This window comes from Scardinius erythrophthalmus, assembly GCF_964197995.2.
Source record: "Scardinius erythrophthalmus genome assembly, chromosome: 20".
Taxonomy (NCBI): Eukaryota; Metazoa; Chordata; class Actinopteri; order Cypriniformes; family Leuciscidae; genus Scardinius; species Scardinius erythrophthalmus.
The window spans coordinates 20,807,621-20,827,930 of NC_138240.1; the positions used below are offsets into that span (position 1 = coordinate 20,807,621).

Below are 20,310 nucleotides of genomic sequence, written 5' to 3' on the forward strand. Positions count from 1 at the left end.
GCATAATCAAATATTTGATTGATTAAATACATGTTATATAACAAATAGTTTGTGTCCATTGATTATGATTGGCTGAGCTGCATTCAAAGCCATTGTAAAATACTCTTTAAAGGGATAGTTCAGGATTTTAGACATGAATGTCTATAGCTTCCCCATAAGCAGTGTGGTGCATTGACCATGACTTACCCCCGACAGCGTCCTGTGAGCCGAGCTCCGGTCCAGTTTTGGTCAAGATGAAATTAGTCCGGCAAGTTTGCTGGGGTCACTTCAATAAAGCTTTTTTCTTCTCAAATCAATATGTGTTCAAAAGAGTGATATATTTGCAGCACAAAACCGCTGTCTATGGAGAGGTCAGACCTCGTAATGGCTTGGCACTATTTTCTTCCCCGTCATATCACTGCGCTGCCGCTACCTACAGCCAGCTGGGAGCCGTGCACGTGTCACTTTGTTTACAGCTCGTAAAGAGAACGATAACATGTCTGACTACAGCAGCGATGACAACATTGACTTCGAGCAATGAGCCAAAGTCGCCTCAGAGCAACATCTGCCACAGGAAATCTTTGAAATGTGTGAGGAGAAAGCGCCACATCTTTGTTTGTACAGTCCGGATAGTCACAAGTCCGCACCATTTTCTACAAAGCTTGTACAAACTGATCGCTCTTGGTGAGTAGCTATGTTAGCTCGTTCGTGTAGCTGTTCTGGGGTGCGTTTCCCGAAAGCATCGTTGGCCAACTATGGTCGCAAGTTCCGTCGTTACCAATAGAGTTCAATGGACATTGCGATGAACTTGCGACATAGTTGGCGCCGCAGACGTGTGTTGTAAATGAGGGCTGAGACTGTGTCGCGCAGCGCCGCGTTCCGATTAAAGCGACATACACCGGTATTGCGGTATATTCAAAATTCATATCGTAACAAAAATAAACACCGACATTCGGTATGAACCGGTAAATCGCTCAGCACTAATAAGAATGTAAATGTGTAGCTTGAAATGCAATGTAAGTCACTTTGGATAAAAGCGTCTGCCAAATGCATAAATGTAAATGTAGGCTAATACTAGTTATTTTGTTTATATTTGTTCCCCTGGTGCAGTTTCTGCCATGTCGGTTTATATTGTGTTTTTAAGGGGTTTGTTTAAGAGTTGTGATATCTGGCAACCCTTCACCTGGAGCTTTAATGAAGAGTAAGAAAAGGGTAGAAGGAGAGCGGCAGTATGCAAACAGCAAATACTGTTAGTGGAGTTAATTATACAATGGTTTAAATTGTACACACCTTGTAACTGCATTGTTATTTTACTCAAGAACCGGTGGAGACTGAGATTGAGATGTCGCCGCTGCTCAGCCTTTAATATTCACCTTTCACAGTATGCGCAGGCGCAGTAAAATGTGTGATTATCAGCTGGTTCGGATCATTGGCCGATCTTTTGGAGTTAGAAAAATATAATACTTACTGTTGCATTCTCAATATTTAGTGATTTAGCCTCAGATACAGAATACGTTAGTTTTCGCTTTTACGAGCCGGTATTGTTGGTAACTTACCACGGCAACCGCTTGGTCCGCCTTGAGCGCTCTTCTTGTGTGTAAAAAGTATACAAAACAGCTTGACGTGTGCTGGTAATTTGACATTATTTAAGGCTATTTTCTATTCATAACAATATTGATATGGAAATGTTGTTAAGTAAGCTTCATTTGTCCCCCATTGAAATGTATGAATCGATTCGAATTGTTAGAAGATAGAATCATGATTCATATGTGATTCATAATTGGAACCATTTTATTTTAATCACTTTTTTATTTAACCGTTTGACAATAAAAATATAAAATGAATGGTATTAAAAATGATAAGTAAATGCATTAAAACATGCATGTAGCCTTTAAATATTGTTTAATTAAACATTGCATGAAAAAGATAAAATAAAAAAAAGTTTCGAAATAAAATGAAAAACAAAGAGAAACATTACTGTGTTTCTTTGATTCTCGATTATATATTTATAAATTATTACTTTTTTGTTGCTTTGTGTTGCCAGATTTATCTAGTAATTATTTACAAGGGCTGTCATATTCCAATAAATTGAATTGAAATTGAATAAATTGCTGGAAAAAGCCAAGCTACCATCACATCTAGGTCAACTTCAGAAAAAATGGATTAAAACAGTTAAATAAATCATTTTTGTTTTAGTTCGACTGATCTCAATTTTTAAAGTGCATGCAAACATAACATAAGCTACATGGACTTGTTTGGCTATTAAATGCATCATGTCTTGCTATCTTTGTTTCTCAGTGTCTTAAAGTTTAAAGCAATTTGGTTTCTTGACACCCTTTCTGTAATAGCGTGTTGGATGAGCAAATGATAAACTGTTTAATGTTTCATTTGTGGTGAGAATGAAGTGTTCTCAGCTGCCATTTGTACACCATTCCTAGTTATGTTTCACACTGTGACACGAGTTGCATTGTGTCTGTGTGCATTTAAGATTCTAGCATCACTGTTGTCAGGCTGTCTGCATCCTGTGTTACCTCTATAGCTGCTTGTGTACGCTCTACCCTGCCTTCACAGACACGTGGAAGCACCTTGTGGTTCAATATGTGACCTTGATCAAAACAGTCACGGTATTGCTCTCTCACACAGAAAGACGCTGATCGTGAATGATGCAGGGCAGGCAGGAAGGATTAATGTAGTAGATTATCGTGCAAATTATCGGTAAGTCATTCACTCTGCCGTTATGCAACAGAAATTCTTCTCTCATTGTGTGTGCTTGTTAAAGGGACCAGGCTGTATGTGTGCTTCTATATGTATTTGGCTTATGAGTGTATAGTAACTATAGTTGTTCCTTGTTGGCCTGTTATAGATTATTTGTTTACACTCAGGTTGAGTTCATACGTGCTGTTTGGGGATCTTCTGTTTGGTTCTTCATGTTGCTTTTTGTCAAAACACGAGTGCTGAAAATGGTCTAGGCGTTGATGTACAGGTGGCTGTGGGTGTTGTGTCCGTACTCGGGTGTTTTGAGAGGCGGGGGATGGGTAAGATGTCTATGTATTTGAGAGCCGAGTGGAAAATACTCTGTTAGGATGTCGGGTTGTAAACCAGTGTGCTGTAAATGTGTGGTTAGTGTTACTGGACACCGAAACATTAGGAAATGGTGGTATTTCCCGTGGTTTGGACTGTGTTGCTTCAAAAATCAGGATGCGATGTTAGTGTGCCACTGTTCATTATGGTATTTATATCTCTCTTTTTTAAATCTTTCATTTATTTATTTTTGGTCAAACTTGAAAACCTCTGTATATAGTTTAATGGCCTTTTCCCATTTGGCATCCATTCAGAAACTCCTATGAATTATGGTAGTGTGGTTTATCAGCAGTGTTGGAAGGCAGATGGCTGATGATGAGATTTGAAGGTGAATTATGAGCATTTATCGCTCTGAATGTAATTTTGCACAGAGCTGTAAGCATTTGACCCGGGTCCAAATATGGATTAGAGTGGCGCGAGAATGCGGACAGTATAGAGAGTTTTAACTGTGTTAGGAGGGGGTAGGTGTTTTTATTCACAGCCTGTCGCAGAGGTCAGACAGCTGCCCTGCACCATGACCCCAAATAACCTACAGGGGCCACTGGCTGAAAGAACAATGGAAAGGTCAGATGAGAGGGGAAAGAGGGAGGAAAGGAGAGAAAGGGGGTGGTATAGAGGAGAAAACAGAAAGAGGCACTGAAAAGGGGAAACACACACACACACACACACACACACACACACACACACACACACACACACACACACACACACTTTACCAGCAAGCCCACTGTAGACACAATAACTTCATCTGCTGGCAGTCACTGAGTTGCTTGTGAGCAATAGTGATATTAAAAGCTTTGCTGGATGCAGGTGAAGGTGCATCCTAACAGCTGTCATATGCCATTCATCCTGCTCGATGAGTGCGTCTGTTTGTGTGTGTTTGAGCACCATAAATACCGCTCCTGCTTGAAGGCTTATTCCACGAAATTCGCACATGGCTTGTTGATACAAAAGCTTACATTTACTGATGTGTAATGTAAATAAAATATCAACCTGCATGAGGAATAAAAATGCTTTGTCATTTGCGTTTTAGATTTTAACATCTTGTGAATGGGTCTTCAGAACAGGAAGGAGACCTTTTTAAAACCTTTAAAGTGGTTGCCTGGGTCAACAATGGTCTTTGGTGGTGGTGGACGAACACAGTCATCCACACAGACAGTACAAAATCAATCAATCTATCAATCAATCAAAAATGAATGCAAAGAAACAGTTTGTAATATATTAACTTATCCTATTTATTCATGAAATAAAAAACAATAACTGTCATGACAGATCATAAAACAAAGTGCTTATAACATTTTTTAAATATAAAATAGTTCTATGTAAAAAAAGTCACTTTGTGTTGAAAAGTTAGTCGAAGAATATTAAGCTAATAAATAAAGATAGTTGATACACCATTATCAGCATTGATGTAGATTCAGCTTTCAATGTTCTGCAGGAACACACTCATTCACTCTGGACACAGTAATCTGTCCATTACTGTCATTTCTTTATCCTGTAAATGTAAGGAACGTCTTACATTAAGGCCTATATTTAATTACACGCTGTTATCCCTTTACAGTTACCACTCTCATAAAAAACTTGAATTAGGCTACATGTTGACTTGCGTTGAATATTAAAGGGGTGGTTGATTGCTATTTCACTTTTTTCATTTTAAATACTGTGTAATGTTGCTGTTGGTGCATGAACAGTATCTGCAAAGTTGCTGCGCTTAAAGTTCAACGTAAGCGGAGATATTGTCTTTTAAAAATCAGGAAGTTTAATGCCTACAAAAACGTCTCGAATGGGACTACAACGAGATACTTCCCGGGTTTTATACGTAACTAACCCATACATTTACATCAACCCTCCCTCGGGAACATGTTCTGCTGTCGAAGAGGAGGAGTTATAGTGGAGAGCTGTAGCTGTCAGGTCTTCTGTGTTCAGGCTTCCTACAGACGCTGTAGTTCGTCAACAATGGTTAAAATTTAAGTTTGGTTATGTTCCTGACAATTACAATCGTAGTTTAGCTCTCTGTGCTGCACATTTTACGGAAGACAGCTTCCAGAATCTACACGAGTTCAATGCCGGATTCAACAAGAAACTATTACTCCAACATGAAGCAGTTACAGCTTTAAAACCAGAGGCCACAACCTGCAAGTAAGGTTTAATCATTTTAAATGTATTTGCCTGTATAATTTAAGACGTAATGTTTTAGTTTTATCAAGGATGTAAAAAAATGCCAGCGCTGGCTTTAGTATATGACAAACGCGTACAAACATTTTGGACCCGAATTTGTAATATGTACAAATTTTGTAAACGTATTTTCCATGTATACTTTATGACGTATTTTTTTGATTTGATCAAGAACGCAAACCAATGCCAAAGCTGTTTGTTTATAGTAGCTAGTTAGTTCGATGTTATTTTGTGTGTATAAGACAAACGTGTACAAACTTCAAAAAATTATCGCAACGGCAAACTTCAGCTGCTATCACATGTACACCTAAAGAAAACGACAAACTGAGTAAACTAAGCTTTGTGAATAGTTAAACGGTTGTTCATTCTATCAATAAAACAATATCTTTAAAAAACGGTATTACTCAGTCATGTATTCAGTTATATTAAATGTTTAATCAGGGGGAAAGCGTATCTCAAAAGCTAACAAACAGCAGTAGCATTTTCAAGTAACAGCGTATGGAAATTCTTTGAGAGAATAATAATAAAATAAAATAAATTACCATTCAGAAACGTTTAGTAAGAGCCGTGTTTGCGGAGGTTCTGCTTGACTCTCTTCATCACCGCTCTCTGGGTCTGATTCTGGCTCAAACTGATGAGGCAATATTGACACCATTACATTTGACCGGAGCACATGCAACTGTCGCCCGTAAAGGTAATGGGCGTGAAGATTCCGGACGCAGTTTAGCCAATTACAACACACCGGCCGAACTAACCAATCTGAGCTCATTGCCTCTTTCTGAGGGAGTGGTTTCATAGAATCAGGAAGTCAACCGGTCGTTCAAATGACAGAGGAGGAAGCGGCTTACAATAAAGGTGAAATTTATGAAAAATAAGGCGTTTTTTAACAAACGAAACACGAAGACATGTTATATTGCAGCCCATAAACACAATCAAGCAAAGAAAAAAGGCAGTGAACCACCCCTTTAATTCTCCCCCTCTAATGCGTTTTGCGCGGAGGAAAAATTTCTCATATTAAACAGCATACGCATGTCAAAGCGCCTGACATCCTTGTTAAACATTACGCTAATGCATTATTGACGATTAAAATAAAGAATTCTCATGTTTTTAGCAGCTTGGATCACATACCTTTCCAGCACCAGCTCACTCTGTTTCGTCCACTATTCAGAGGCATTTTGTCCATAGAAATGCGTTATTCAGTGCTGTAATTTGACGTAACTTCAATAAATAATACACATACTTAAACTGTTTAAGTGAATACTCTCCAAGCCGGTCATTTTGACACATTTTGTTTGTATTTGATTGTTTAGATGCGCACACAAAGCCTAAAGTATAATTTGCTTGTTATAGGTCTCGGCCCTTTTCGGACACAGAGAAAGCCGCCTTGTAGTTGGATTCCAACTGTTGGAAACAGTGTCTCGTGCACGGATTATTGTGCTTTTAATAGCTCTTTTTATTATCAAACATGTACCGCAATTTAGCAACAGTAGAGACTGCATTTTACAACAATCCCGATTGTGCTGATTCTGACGTTAAGTTTGGGTTTTAGGGATGTGAAGGGAAGGAAGTTGCGTTAGATGGAATACGGCTGTATTTTAATAGTATTAACTCAAATAATATCTTTTTATGATCCTTGGAAGCTACAAAAAACATTCTATTAATATCACAGGCTTAATGTGTAACGAGCCGACTGAATGTTATTTTTCGACTATCGTCACTAATTAAGCAGGGGCTTTTGTGTTGTGGGTGCTGTTGTAGCTCCCATCTCAAACACATCTGACTGGCCATTGCGTTCACGCTACACAGAGCTTTGGCTACAAAATTCAACGCTGCAAAAACATGTAATAAATAGAAACCTTTGACACTTCATAGAGTGCTCACACAAACACTAACAAGAGCATTTTAACTGCAGAAAGGCACCTCATAGAGGTGTAAAAAAGTATTGATACACTTAAATATCGCGATATTACTTTGTATAGCATAGCCTACATAGATACATTCACTATATTTGTTATTATAGGCTTTTATATCACACATTGTTTGGGGGACAGCATTGGGTTGTGGGAAAACATTGTTTAAAATAATGGATTAAAATTCAAATACATTTTTAATGTGTAAGAATTTCTAGATTTTTTTAATGTGATTATTCTGAAAAAATGATCGACAGATTAATCGATTGCTAATAATCATTAGCTGCAGCCCTAGTGTGGACATTAGTCCATCAAACAACCACTGATGTTAGTTGTTCTTGATTCAAAACTAGCAGGTTTTAGCAGCCAATTTTTCCATGCCAGAACGGGAAAGGCCCATTCAGCAGAAAGGCTGAATGAGAAAAATCCATATAATCTGTGAAGAGTTGCTTTATTTGGAAGAAGATTGATCCCTACTGACAGAATGAGAAGGAAGAGCTGTGTCTCAGTATATAGTCCTGCCTTTTCCACCAGAGGATGATATACAGCCTGTCTTCAGAGGATAGAAGATTGACAACATTTCTACTGTCTAAATGTGGTGCACTAATTAATACACAACATGCTTCACAGAGGGTGTCAGATTCAAACCAAAACCCAGACTGAACATTCGAGCTTAAACACTGAAGGTGGGAAATTAGAGGTGATAATGACAGTGCTGATTAAAGTGGCATTTTGTGCCGTGGGATTATGGGAGATGTTGTGGTGATGCAGATGGATGGGAAGGAACGAGCACACGGCCACCCCATCTCACGCTGTCTCTGACATTACTGGGCCAGCAGGAGGGACCTCATCCCAGCTCATCAGCTGATGCCTTTCTTCCATTGCTAACACCTCACGTTTATTACATCCATCATGACAGACAGAAGAACTGAGCTCCGCTTTTGTGAGAGTCTATAAATCGCAAGATTTCAAAGCCTAAAATGTGTGTTTGAAAGATAGAAATAAACAGTGGTTAATGGTAAGGCAGTTAGCTCTGGTTCTTTCCAGTTCTTTCAAGCTGAGTGTTTATCAGCAGAACGAGAGGCGGAAAAAGGTAGGAAGAGAGATGTAACGCAAGAGCGAGGTGGAGAGAAAAAAAAGGGAGTGCGATCATACAAAAGCCAGCCGCTCCTAGAAAGGGAGAATAAAGAGTTGGGAATGAGTGAGTGCTGTGATTGAAAGAGGGAGAACGAGAGAAAAGAGAGAGAGCGAGGGGTAAGTGAGTTCATTCGTGCTGTTGGCAGGCAGCCATGAGCTTGCCTGTGGGCGTCTGTATCCGTGCCAGGGCATGTGTTTCCCCTTCTGTCTGAGGGCCTATAGTCTCACTCTCTGTCTCTCTCTCTCATACAGATATCTCCCCTTTTCTTTCTCATTCCACAGGAATACTTTCCAGGTCTTTTGCTGTTCCTACTCTCTTTTCTCACTTCCTCCTTTCTTGTTATCTTTCACTCTCTCTCCCAGTCTCTTTCCCTCTCCCTTTTTCTGTCTCTCTTTGTTGTAGCAGTTGTGGTTTTTTGTTCACAAAGCTAGATGATGCCAGAGAACTCAGAACAGTGGTAAGTTTGTTTCCAGATTTCCAGTGTTCACACTGTGCCAGTAGATCAACCAAACCGGACACATGTGCAATTCACACCCAGTGTCTTTCTTTTTAAATAAATCTTAGTTCTCTGGACTCATTTCTGTGAGTCTGGTATGTGAATCCTGTCAACAGGCACATGATTGAGCCCATAATGCAAAACTTATGCTAATTGTAAAAACAATTTCAAAAACAAAGCTAATTGTAAGATAACAACCTCAGCGGAATTTCATTGAACGTCTGTTCTGATGTACGAGAATTAGCATCTTCTGTCATGACTAGCAAAATACATTTGCTTTGCGTCTATGCAAATGTGTCATGGAGAGATGATTATGATCCGCAGGAATTGTGTTAATAATAAAGAAGTTCCTCCATCTAGAGAATTTCCAAATCCAAAATGCAATTTAGAATTTTTTTTTAGAAATTATTTTCTATTTCCAATAAATGGTGTTCTTTTGAACTTTCATTAAAGAATCCTGGAAAAAAATGATCATGGTTTCCACAAAAATATTAAGCACAAGTGTTTATAATAAGAAGAAAATGTTTCTTGAGCACTAAATCAGCATATGTTACCCTGGACCACAAAACCAGTCACATGGGTCACAATTTTGAAATTGGTTTGTTAGGATAGGACAATATTTGGCCGATATACAACTATTTGAACATCTGGAATCTGAGGGTGCAAACAAATCTAAACATTGAGAAAATTGCCTTTAAAGTTGTCCATTTATGTTGGCGATTGTGCTGCATTCACTCACAAAAATAAATGTTTTATAGGAAAGTCAGGTCCCAAAATAGATAAATAGCCCTGGATAAGATGCAGTAGGCATTTTTGAGGAAAAGTACTTCAAGTGTTGTTTCTATATGATTTTTAGGTGCTGAATCCATTTCTGCCGTATAACAAGTTGTAAACATCACTGTTTTGGCATAAACAATAAAAACAAAATGGCTGCCAAAAAAAAAAAGTTTTAATGCATTTGTTGCAGTTTAAACATTAAACATTAGAACTAAAACTATGCATTCTCAGAATATTTAAACATGTAAACAATGAAAAAACAACATTAACATGAAAGGGATAGTTTTTAATGGCTGCTGGAATTATGCCAAGGTACACTGGGAAGCATATATCAGTGGAAATATGCAATTATGCCCAGCCCGAAGGGGGGGACTTGGAATACACATGACCCCAGGGGGCTGCATATTGAGAATCACTGGGGTGTCCAGCTGCAGGTGGAATATTTCAAACCCAGGGGTGGCAAGGTAGCTTGCCGAGGGAAAGACACATGCTCAGAGAGGCTTACAGTGGACTACACACGTGGGGGTTGCCCAGAGGCCGTGTTAGGTGTCGCCCAGCCTGCAGATCTACATATGTCTGTTGGCGAGGCGCCATGCGCTAGAGCCCAAGAGGATGCCACACTCCGGGTGGAGCAGGCCGTCACATCAAGGGGGCATGGTCGACCTTGCTGCTGGTAAGCCAAAGCAATGGTGTCCACTATCCAGTGAGACAACCTTTGCTTGGAGAGAGCCTTTCCCTTCAGCTTCCCACCATGACAGACAAAGAGCTGGTCTGAAGTCCTGAAACAATGCATCCTGTCTATGTAAGTATGGAGGGTGCGTACTGGACAGAGCTGTGCCAAGGCTGGGTCTGCGTCCTCCAAGGGCAGCGCTTGCAGGTTCACCACCTGGTCTCGAAAGGGTGTGGTGGGAACCTTGGGCACATATCCAGGCCGGGGTCTCAGGATCACGTAAGAGTTAGCCGGTCCAAATTCCAGGCACGCTTCGTCACCCGAAAATGCCTGCAGGTCCCCTACCCTCTTGATGGAGGCCAATGCAACCAGGAGCACTGTTTTCATTGACAGGAACTTAAGCTCCACTGATTGCAGAGGCTCAAAGGGAGCACTCTGCAGGGCAGTTAAAACCACAGAGAGGTCCAAAGAGGGAACGAGAGGAGGGCGAGGAGGATTCAGTCTCCTCACTCCTCTCAGGAAACTGATGATCAGGTCGTGCTTTCCAATGCACTTACCATCAACTGCATCATGATGTGTGGCAATGGCGGCACCATACACTTTCAGGGTGGAGGGAGACAACCTTCGCTCCAACCCTTCTTGCAAGAAGGAAAGCACGACACTGATCGGGCCTTTCGTGGGTTCTTTAAGTTTAGAAGAACACCAGTTGACAAAGAGGTTCCACTTCAACGCATAGGCATGTCTCGTGGACGATGCTCTAGTCTAGCGGAAGTGATGGTAGCCACCACCGCTGGTGGTAGGGTACTCAAACCTGCCTCGTCCCATCCAGGAACCACACATGGAGGTTTCAAAGATCGGGACGAGGGTGCCATAGGGTGCCCCGTCCCTGAGAAAGCAGGTTCTTTCTCAGAGGAATTGGCCAGGGAGGTGCTGTCGCGAAGAGTACTAGTTCTTGGAACCAGGTGCGGTTGAGCCAATACGGGGCAACCAAAATTACCTGCTCCTCGTCCTCCCTGATCTTGCGCAAAGTCTACGTAAGAAGGCTCACTGGGGGAAAACGCATACTTGCAGAGGCCCCGCGGCCAGCTGTGCGCCAGTGCATCCGTGCCGAGCGTGCCCTCGGTCAGGGAATAAAACAGGTCGCAGTGGCAAGAGTCGTGGGAGGCAAACAGATCTACCTGTGCGTCCCCGAACTGATCCCAAATCAGATGAACCGACTGGGGATGGAGTCCCCATTCTCCAGCGAGAGGCCGAAACCGAGACATATCAGCTGCACGGTTCAGGTCTCCCGGGATATAAATGGCTCGAAGCGACCTCAGATGCTTCTGACTCAATATGAGGAGGTGGCAGGCGAGTTGCGACATACGGCGGGAGCGCAGACCACCTTGTCGGTTGATGTACGCTACTGTGGCGGTATTGTCTGATCGGACTAATACGTGCTGACCCCTGAGCAACGCACAGAAGCAGTGCAGGGTGAGACGTACAGCCAGCAACTCGAGGCAATTGACATGCCAAAGGCGCTGGGGTCTTGTCCAGGAGCCTGCGGCAGCATGTCCATTGCACATGGCGCCCTAGCCCATTATGGAGGCATCTGTTGATACAACAACATGCCAGGAAACTCGTTCTATGGGCACTCCAGCCCATAGAAAACTGAGGTTCGTCCACGGGGTGAAGGTCTGAAGGCAGTCACTGGGACTCGGAGCGTGCCTTGTTGCCATGCCCACCTCGGGACTTGATCGCGAAGCCAAAGCTGAAGCGGTCTCATATGAAGCAAGACGAGCGACGTTACTGCGGCTGCGGATGCCATATGCCCCAGGAGCCTCTGAAATAGTTTCAGTGGAAACGCACTCTTGCCCTCGAACTGACGAAGGCAAATTAGCAGTGACTGCGCGCGCACGCACATGGCGACCGAGTCGATTTCCATACCGAGAAAAGAGATCCTCTGCACGGAGCAGAGTTTGCTCTTCTCCCAGTTGACTCGAAGGCCCAGACAAGCTAGGTGCCGCAGCACTAGGTCCCTGTGTTCGCAAACCTTGTCTCGAGAGTGAGCTAGGATCAGCCAGTCGTCGAGAGGAACAAGGGCTGCCTCGACAACCTTTGTGAAGACGCGAAGAGACAGGGCTAGCCCGAAAGGGGGAACCGCGCACTGGTATGCCTGCCCCTCGAATTATATATATATATATATATATATATATACTGGTATGCCTCATTTGCATATGTAAACATGACATTTCAGAAAACTTGTAATACAAAAAATGTCTGTCTCTATGTAAGTGAAAAACTGGAAAGGTTTTATGGTGATATCTATAACTTAAAATTTTTACCCTATCCACCTGTAGTGTTTTGGCTTTGAATAATGCACCTATTGTTTCAATGACAATTACAAGAAAATGGGACCCTTATTTCAATGTTATACGATGGATCCTTATTCAGGAGACATTGAACTTTCTAAAAATGTGGTATAACAACTTTTCCTCAAAAATGCCTACAGGGTTACACAATCTTGAAGATTCGGACCTGACTAAAATATCTTCATGGAACATGATCTTTACTTAATATCCTCATGATTTTTGGCATAAAAGAAAAATGGATAATTTTGTCCCATACAATGTATTGTTGGCTATTGCCACAAATTTACCTGTGCGACTTATGACTGGTTTTGTGATCCAGGGTCACATATTAGAATATAAAATATATATATAAAAGTTATTTATTTCGTAATATTTCACAATGGCATTGTTTTTACTGTATTTTTGATAAATACATAAATGTAGCCTTGGTGAACATAAGAGACCTTCTGTCAAAAACATCCAAAATATTTCTGATCCCCAAAATTTGAACAGTAGTGTATCTCTTTTGTTTGGATGCAGTGAAGTTATATGTGACTATCTTTAGCATCACAACATCACAATCATAGATATAACCCAGAGTTTTCCTTTAAGAAGAGGTCTTATTGCAAAAAAAAGAAACGCTTATCAGACTTGTGTTGTCTGTGAGTTATGTGTGATTGATTTGACACTGCATGTGTGTTCATGTGTTTGAGTCTACAATGTGTCTTCAGGATGACAAAGACTTTTTGTTTCTTCTCAGAGCTCCAAACATTCCTGGACTATTGAATCTCCTCCCCCAACACACATACACCCAGCACAGTAAAGCACAGCTAAGCGTTCTGCTCTTTCCATGTAAATCATTCAGTGACAGACAGGAAGGAAGAAGGACGGTAGTGTGCCTCTCTTTGTGTAGTATAAGAGCCACAGGGGTTTAGAGCAGAGGATCTGACTTCGTTTTAATGTCAACGTATTTGACAACACTCAAGGACCTTGTTTTAGGTTGTAATGTACAGAGTAGATCCACAACTGTTCTATGTATTGAGTCAGACTTCTCTCACATGGTAATTTGTGTGTCAATGAGAGGGAGGTCATGGGGCCCCTTGAGATGGCAGTGGGTTTGTGTGTTTATTGAGCAGTAGGGCTAATGACACGCAGCAACCACAGGGGGAAAAGCCCATTCAGAGAAGTGTGTCTGTTTGCAGTTGTTTATTAGTGTGATATCACTACCTCCAGTTTATCTGAAGCCATAGAGGGTTATATAATAATAAAAGGGCTATTCTTTAACTTTTAACTAGAACAGCTTGATAGAATTAAAGGGTTTGTAAATGTCATTCCATTGGACGTCCAGTGGTAAAGAGGTAACTGTATGGTGGATCTACCAACTTTCTACCTACCACTGAACACCACAGATCTGTATGTCGTCACTGTTCCCAAGAGACTTTGCTTCACATGGGCTGTCTTTTGCTGCTAACTCGAAGGAGGCATGTTGTAGCTGTAAATGACAACACACTCTGACCCAAGTTGACCATGTTCCAGTGCACAGGTCAGAAAACTAAGATGGACACGTTCAGGCAAACCTTTATTGTGCTTGCTCTTTCAGAATACAGATGCATAAAAAAGAAGCGGTAATTTGCACAGATAATGCCAAAGTATCATGTCCACAAATAGAGGTTGGGTAGTAGTGTGATTGGAACGGAATGGAGCGGTTAAGCAAAGAGAACGGTTTGGCCAGACGGTGGAAAAACGGCTAACGAGAAGTAAGAAAGATACACCTGTGACGCCAGACACTCGTCTAAGATTTCAATGGAAAAATGCATAGTCAACAAAACTTGTTTGCCAAGTGCATGACTGAAATGTATGCACTTAATTATGTTCTAGCCTAATACATTTTTAAAAAATAGTTTTTTTTATTAATTATATTAATGTTGTTTGATTTATACTATCTCTAGTCTTGTGTCACCTGAAGAAGACATCTTTAGTGAAACCCAAGTGAAAGGGCAAATGGTCTGCTACTATTTCACCTTTCGCTTACTTCAGGTTTCTGAGCTGTAGGAACATCCATCATACCACAAGTAGGCCTGTATTTTAACTAAACAAGTCACACTACTTGGCATCATGTTATAAAGCAACCCTGCGGCTTCTGTTTATGATAGTTCTTGTAAGGTCACTGCTTTATGTGAACCCATCCTGTAGGTTTCACTTGCTTATGACGTTTTTGCATGAGCATTGTATTCATGTCCATTGAATTCATGAGCATTGCCTGGTGTGTTTGGGATTCATCCGTGCTGGGTTGGCACTCTCAACACCTAGTGCATTTCTTTTCTTGTCTCCAGTTCACACTGTGGTGAAAACAGTGTTAATGAGGAAACACCACCTCTGATTGACGTTATCAAAATGTTAAGACTGCAGTGCGTTCTCGGACCTCCAGTCTCTCCTGCCTGACTGTTCAGTGATGCTTAACATATATATTAAATACTAGAATAAAACACATGGATTAAATGCATTTTATGGAAATATAGAGATAAATGTAAAGTACTTAATTGCTGGAGTTTTATTCTAGTTCAGTTCACATTTTCTCAGCCATCTCAATAGAACATGTTGTATATAACTGCATGGTCTTTTGAGTTAAGCATATGTATTACAGTAAGCTCTTTTGCCTGTTTTCACAAAGTACATCAATATTGTATGATCCAGGCATTGTTTAATTTGATTTGTCGGTTCAAGTAGGCTAGAGTTGTATAGAAAATAGCTAGCCAGGGATGTTACCAAGATAGTTGCTGATTAAACTGACTTGGTTTAAAGGGACTTTGAACATTTAACTTTGTTTAGCCATACTGTGTATTTTTGTTGTACCTGTGAAAAGTGGAGTTTTAGCATGCAGGATAGCTCACCATCTGCCCTAATGAGGATAGAAAGAGATGAGAGGGGGATACAGAGTGATCCATTCATTCACACAGTTTGCTGACGTGTATCTGGTCAGCAGCAGGTGTTTTCTCTCTCTCTCTCTCTCTCTCTCTCTCTCTCTCTCTCTCTCTCTCTCTCTCTCTCTCTCTCTCTCTCTCTCTCTCTCTCTCTCTCTCTCTCTCTCTCTCTCTCTCTCTCTCTCTCTCTCTCTCTCTCTCTCTCTCTCTCTCTCTCTCTCTCTCTCTCAAAAAAAAAAGAAAGAATGAAAAAATGTCTGCAAACTAGAATGAAGCAGAGACCAAGGAGCTCCTTACTATCCGCGCTGAAGCTGATATAGTTCGGCAGCTTTGTGGAACGGTAGGCGATGCTGTACTGTTTAGTATACGGCCGAATCCAGAAAAAAATGCTCAAGCGTGGTTTCTCGAGATCGAAAGCGCAGATCATTAGTAAACTTAAGACGCTGCGTAAAAAAATCCACCAAGTGCACGACTGCATTGGAAAGAGCGGTAGCGGAAGATTAGACTGGCTTTTCTACAACACATCCTGACGTCACGTGTCTTAACGGGATCTTTACGGGATGTGTGTTAACGCACTCACAGATTCTTGAAAATCGCTGGCAGAGTGAATGAACCAAAATCAAACGATCCCGGGACATTATTTGTGTATTTTCCGGAATCTCTGTGTGAAAGGGGCTTTGCTCTTTCTCACTTGTGATCAAACTCTCAGTTGCCCTTCCTTGTTGTTTTCTTAAATTAGGTGCACTTAATCCCCAGGAGATTGTTTTTGTGTCAATAAATGTTATTATTATTGTTATTAACAATTAATCTACCATGCTTTTTCTCTTTTTCCTTCCAGGTCTGTGACTGCCAGGAGTCAACACCCCATGATGCACAGCGTTTGTGACAAGACCACACCCACTTTTAAAGTGTAGAGGAAGTTGCATCGTCAGCATGTCCTCACACCCTCAGCCAGTGCCTCAGGGGCGGAGGGCTGTGGACGCTCGTCACCTTGCTAGTTCTGTACCTCTGCAGCTGAGAGCCCATACGGTACTGCACTTACTGGCTACAAAACAAAAATTTGAAAATCCTTTTTTTTGTGTGTGTTAATTTCGTATCCAAAAAAAAAAAGAGCATTATTTATCACTTACAAGTTACCTCTGTCACTTTTGACCATTGAGCTAAAAAGTGTTACACTGTTATACTGTATGTTATAGTAATCTGTGTCTGTGGCTATTATACACCCTACTAAGCATGCACACACTTTTGCAACGTACATATAGATCTGAACATTGACTCTGGTGTTTGGCTCAAATTTGCTAACAAAGGATTATCTTGCTTAGGATATGACCTGTTAATCATGTGAGATTTGACCCTCAGCTAACATCTTCATTCCGCAGATTACCGTTACCGTTTGCTCTTATTAACCCCACTGACATCTAGATCAGTGGGACTCAACCCTAGCCAGTAAAGTAGAACACTTCCTCATCCAAACCTTTGTTCATATTGGAATATGTCCTTTGTCGGACACAAAGCAGATGTTGTTTTTGTATACCATTTGACTCCAAAAATTGGTCATTCTTAATATTAGTCTTAATAAAATTTAGCCTAAACTAGCAATATAACTTAGTAACTGTGTATCACTTAAGAGTTTGAGACTCTTTATTAAAGTTTATTGTAATTGATGGATTAGCCTAGTTTCAGGAGTAGGTTGCATGACTGATATGACGTGAGCAATTTCATGCTAAAAGTAAGACTTTAAGATGTAACTAAAGGGCTGTATGATATCTTTAAGCATTGGGTTGAGTTCTGAGATTTTTTTTTTTCATGTTGTAAGGGGCATGATTAAATCTGGAAACATTTCATTTCATGTAGAAAAGTACCATATAGCTTATACTTCAGCTAGTCATATTTTTCATGCAATTTTTATTTACTGAGTTTGTGAAATGTGTTGTTCATTTTAGGATGTTGGTGGACTGGTGGACTACCACCCTCACGCTCGGGACTACGGCTCCCATCTGCCCCATGGATCCCTTTCCCAGCCTCACCGCCGTAGACCATCCCTTCTGTCTGAATTCCAGCCAGGCAGTGAAAGGTACACACACACACACACACAAACAAACAAACAAACAAACAAACATTTTGTGGCTGTCACAGTTGCTTCCCATTGAGATCTTGTCTATTCAGTCCTGTCAATTTATGGCTGTGACCACAATGACCAAAATAGAGGGGACTTTCACTCTCATTCAAGATGCTGCTTTAGGGAAGCATTTAGTTAGCCTGGTAATACCAAACTCTGCTACTTCGCTTTGCTTCGTAGACAGAGTCTGGCATGGCATAATTGAAAAGCGTTTTCTTTCTCGTGCTTGTCTGAAGTTTAAAATCATTGGTTACCCGTAAGCCAATCGCATAACGTTTGGTTATGGCGTGTGTTATGCGCATGCTCAGCTGCATCTAACTTCCACTGTAAACACATGTATGATGCGAAAACAAAACCATCGAGCGAAATACCGGAGTGAACATGGCTGTGAACGACTTTTGCAGATTATGTGAAGTAAATCTATGCATCCACGGTACAATCAGTGTCTACGGCTGTTTTCAGGCCGGAGGAAAACGGAAAGCTATTACGCTGTCTCAGACTGAGTACAGAAGCTAAATGAAATTGAGCAGAAGTACGAAGTCTGACGTAGTCAGGCTAGCATTTAGTAGTACTGGACATAAAGTCCTGTTTTGTCACTGCCCATGTCAGTTTTACTCTGCATTCTTGGCTCAAGGAGGTGACTGAAGCAGTCTACTGCTCTTATGTAATGCTTATGCAGTGACACTGTAGAATGTCACCTTCGATATGAGTGGATGAATTTTCTTTTAGCGTGGTCTCTGAAGTGCTACTCCAGTGGGAATGCCTGTGCAATCCTATCAAAGAAGAAGCCATATTAGTTATTTAGTCTGCATATGTTGCCATAAACATTCTCAAACCAATAGTTTTTAAGTTAAGTGAGTTAGTTTTTCACTTAAAGGGGCATTTCACCCATTTGAACATTGTTTTTTATTTAAAGTGGGTCATATATGTAGTCGAAATGTAAAATAAATTTTGAATTTGGTGCCTTTGTGATCGAGAAAAGACAAAAAATAACTTCAGGACGCATTTGTATGAAAGACAACAACTCCCACAATGCACCACATTGCACAGCTCCGCAAGCCACTCCCACTAATCCAGAAAGCGCATATCTGCCTATAAGAGAAATCACTCTTCCGTCTACAAGGCTAGCTACCACCAGAGCTTGAAATTAATTTCACATTCACACAAAATGTCTAGTTAGTTGGCGAACTCATTAGTGCATTACTCCTCGTTTGTATTTCTTTCGAAAAGGTGAATTATTGCATGGTACCTGGATGTTCAGTCAGAACATTATGCGGTGCGAAACTAGGAAACTAGTTCACAACACAAACGTCCGTGTCCTCGTCTGATTCAGAGATTTCGTCCAGGAGAAATTGTCATCGTTGAAATTCTTTGCCGCAGACGGACTCTATCTCTGTGTTCGTAGCGGTTTGTAGTTGCATAGTGAGATCACCGGCGCCACCAGTCCGCCCTAACTCGAGCCAGTCCGGGCTCCTCGTCCGCGGCAGGCAGGTCTTCTGGCTCGGCTGCTCTTCGCTATAATGCGGCTTGTAAAGGTAGCCACAAACACCTGATTCAAGCATCCGACTTCCGAAATCCTCTTCCTCTAGTCTATATCATATTGAGCACTCTCCTCCGCTATTGTCATAGCTTTACATCTGTCTCCACAGCGCCTGTTAGCTTAGCTTCAAACAAGATGGAGGATATTGCTTTCAGTTTCAGAGAGTAAAGTCCCACCCACTGATCTGTAATAGGTCTGTAGCGTGAGCGGGTCCCGCCCCCTGGGAGAGTTGAGGAACGAGTGCTTGTAGTCTCAACAGAAATCCCCCCCTCTTACACTTCCTCCTACAATGACGCAAAATGACGATTTTTGCGTCATTGTAGGAGGAAGTGTAAGAGGTAAATAACAGATTTCTCCCGTATCAGGGAAAAATGAAAGAGTGTTGCACGACCATTCAATAGTATGACTGGGTTTCTAACAATGCAAAGCTTAATGCAAATGGGTGAAGTGTCCCTTTAAAGGTGGTATCAGCGATTTCAGGCCCAAACATAAATGATCACATTCATCTAATATTTCGCTAGCTGCATGCCCCATAAGCATGCTGTCAAAAAACCGCGTCTCTCTAGGTAGCCTAGGCTCTGAGATCTGCACACAAAAACAGTTGGTATCAACATCACTCAAAACCAAAATAAATAGTGTTCCAACCAATCATCGACAGGGGCGGGTGTTGTGAGGTTTTGCGCTCGTGCACGGCTGCCTATGACGGCTGCACGCGAAAAGCTCACAACACCCGCCCCTGTCGGTGATTGGTTGGAACACTATTTGTTTGGGTTTTGATTGTTTGGCCAAACAGACTGAAAACAGCAGTTTTTGTGTGCAGATCTCAGAGCCTAGGCTACCTAGAGAGACGCGTTTTTTTGACAGCATGCTTATGGGGCGTGCAGCTAGCGAAATATTAGATGAATGTGATCATTTATGTTTGGGCCTGAAATCGCTGATACCACCTTTAAGCCCGGGACACACCAAGCCGACGGTCGGCCGTCTGGCAGTTTTTGACTAAGTTTTCTCAGTGTGTTCTGCATGGTTCCGCACAGTCGGCTGAAATTGGTCCTCGTCTGCTTTTTTCCAGATGTCAAATCGGTATCGGGCCGTCGGTGAGAGAGAGAACTCTGATTGGTTGGTCAGCTTAGTGAACGAGTCAGTGCACGAGAATAATAGCAAAAAAAAAAACAGT

General features: G+C 41.5%; 1 protein-coding gene across 1 annotated transcript in view; it reads left to right on the forward strand.

Annotated features, from left to right (window-relative positions):
- The window catches only part of ncor2 (nuclear receptor corepressor 2), a 121,705-nt gene that overhangs the window by 20,150 nt on the left and 81,245 nt on the right, over nucleotides 1-20,310 (forward strand). The window contains exons 2-3 of the mRNA XM_081349567.1: nucleotides 16,316-16,506; nucleotides 17,421-17,551. Of these exons, the coding sequence (XP_081205693.1) occupies nucleotides 16,411-16,506; nucleotides 17,421-17,551 (227 nt within the window). The 5' untranslated portion in view covers nucleotides 16,316-16,410. The remainder of the gene's footprint in view (nucleotides 1-16,315; nucleotides 16,507-17,420; nucleotides 17,552-20,310) is intronic.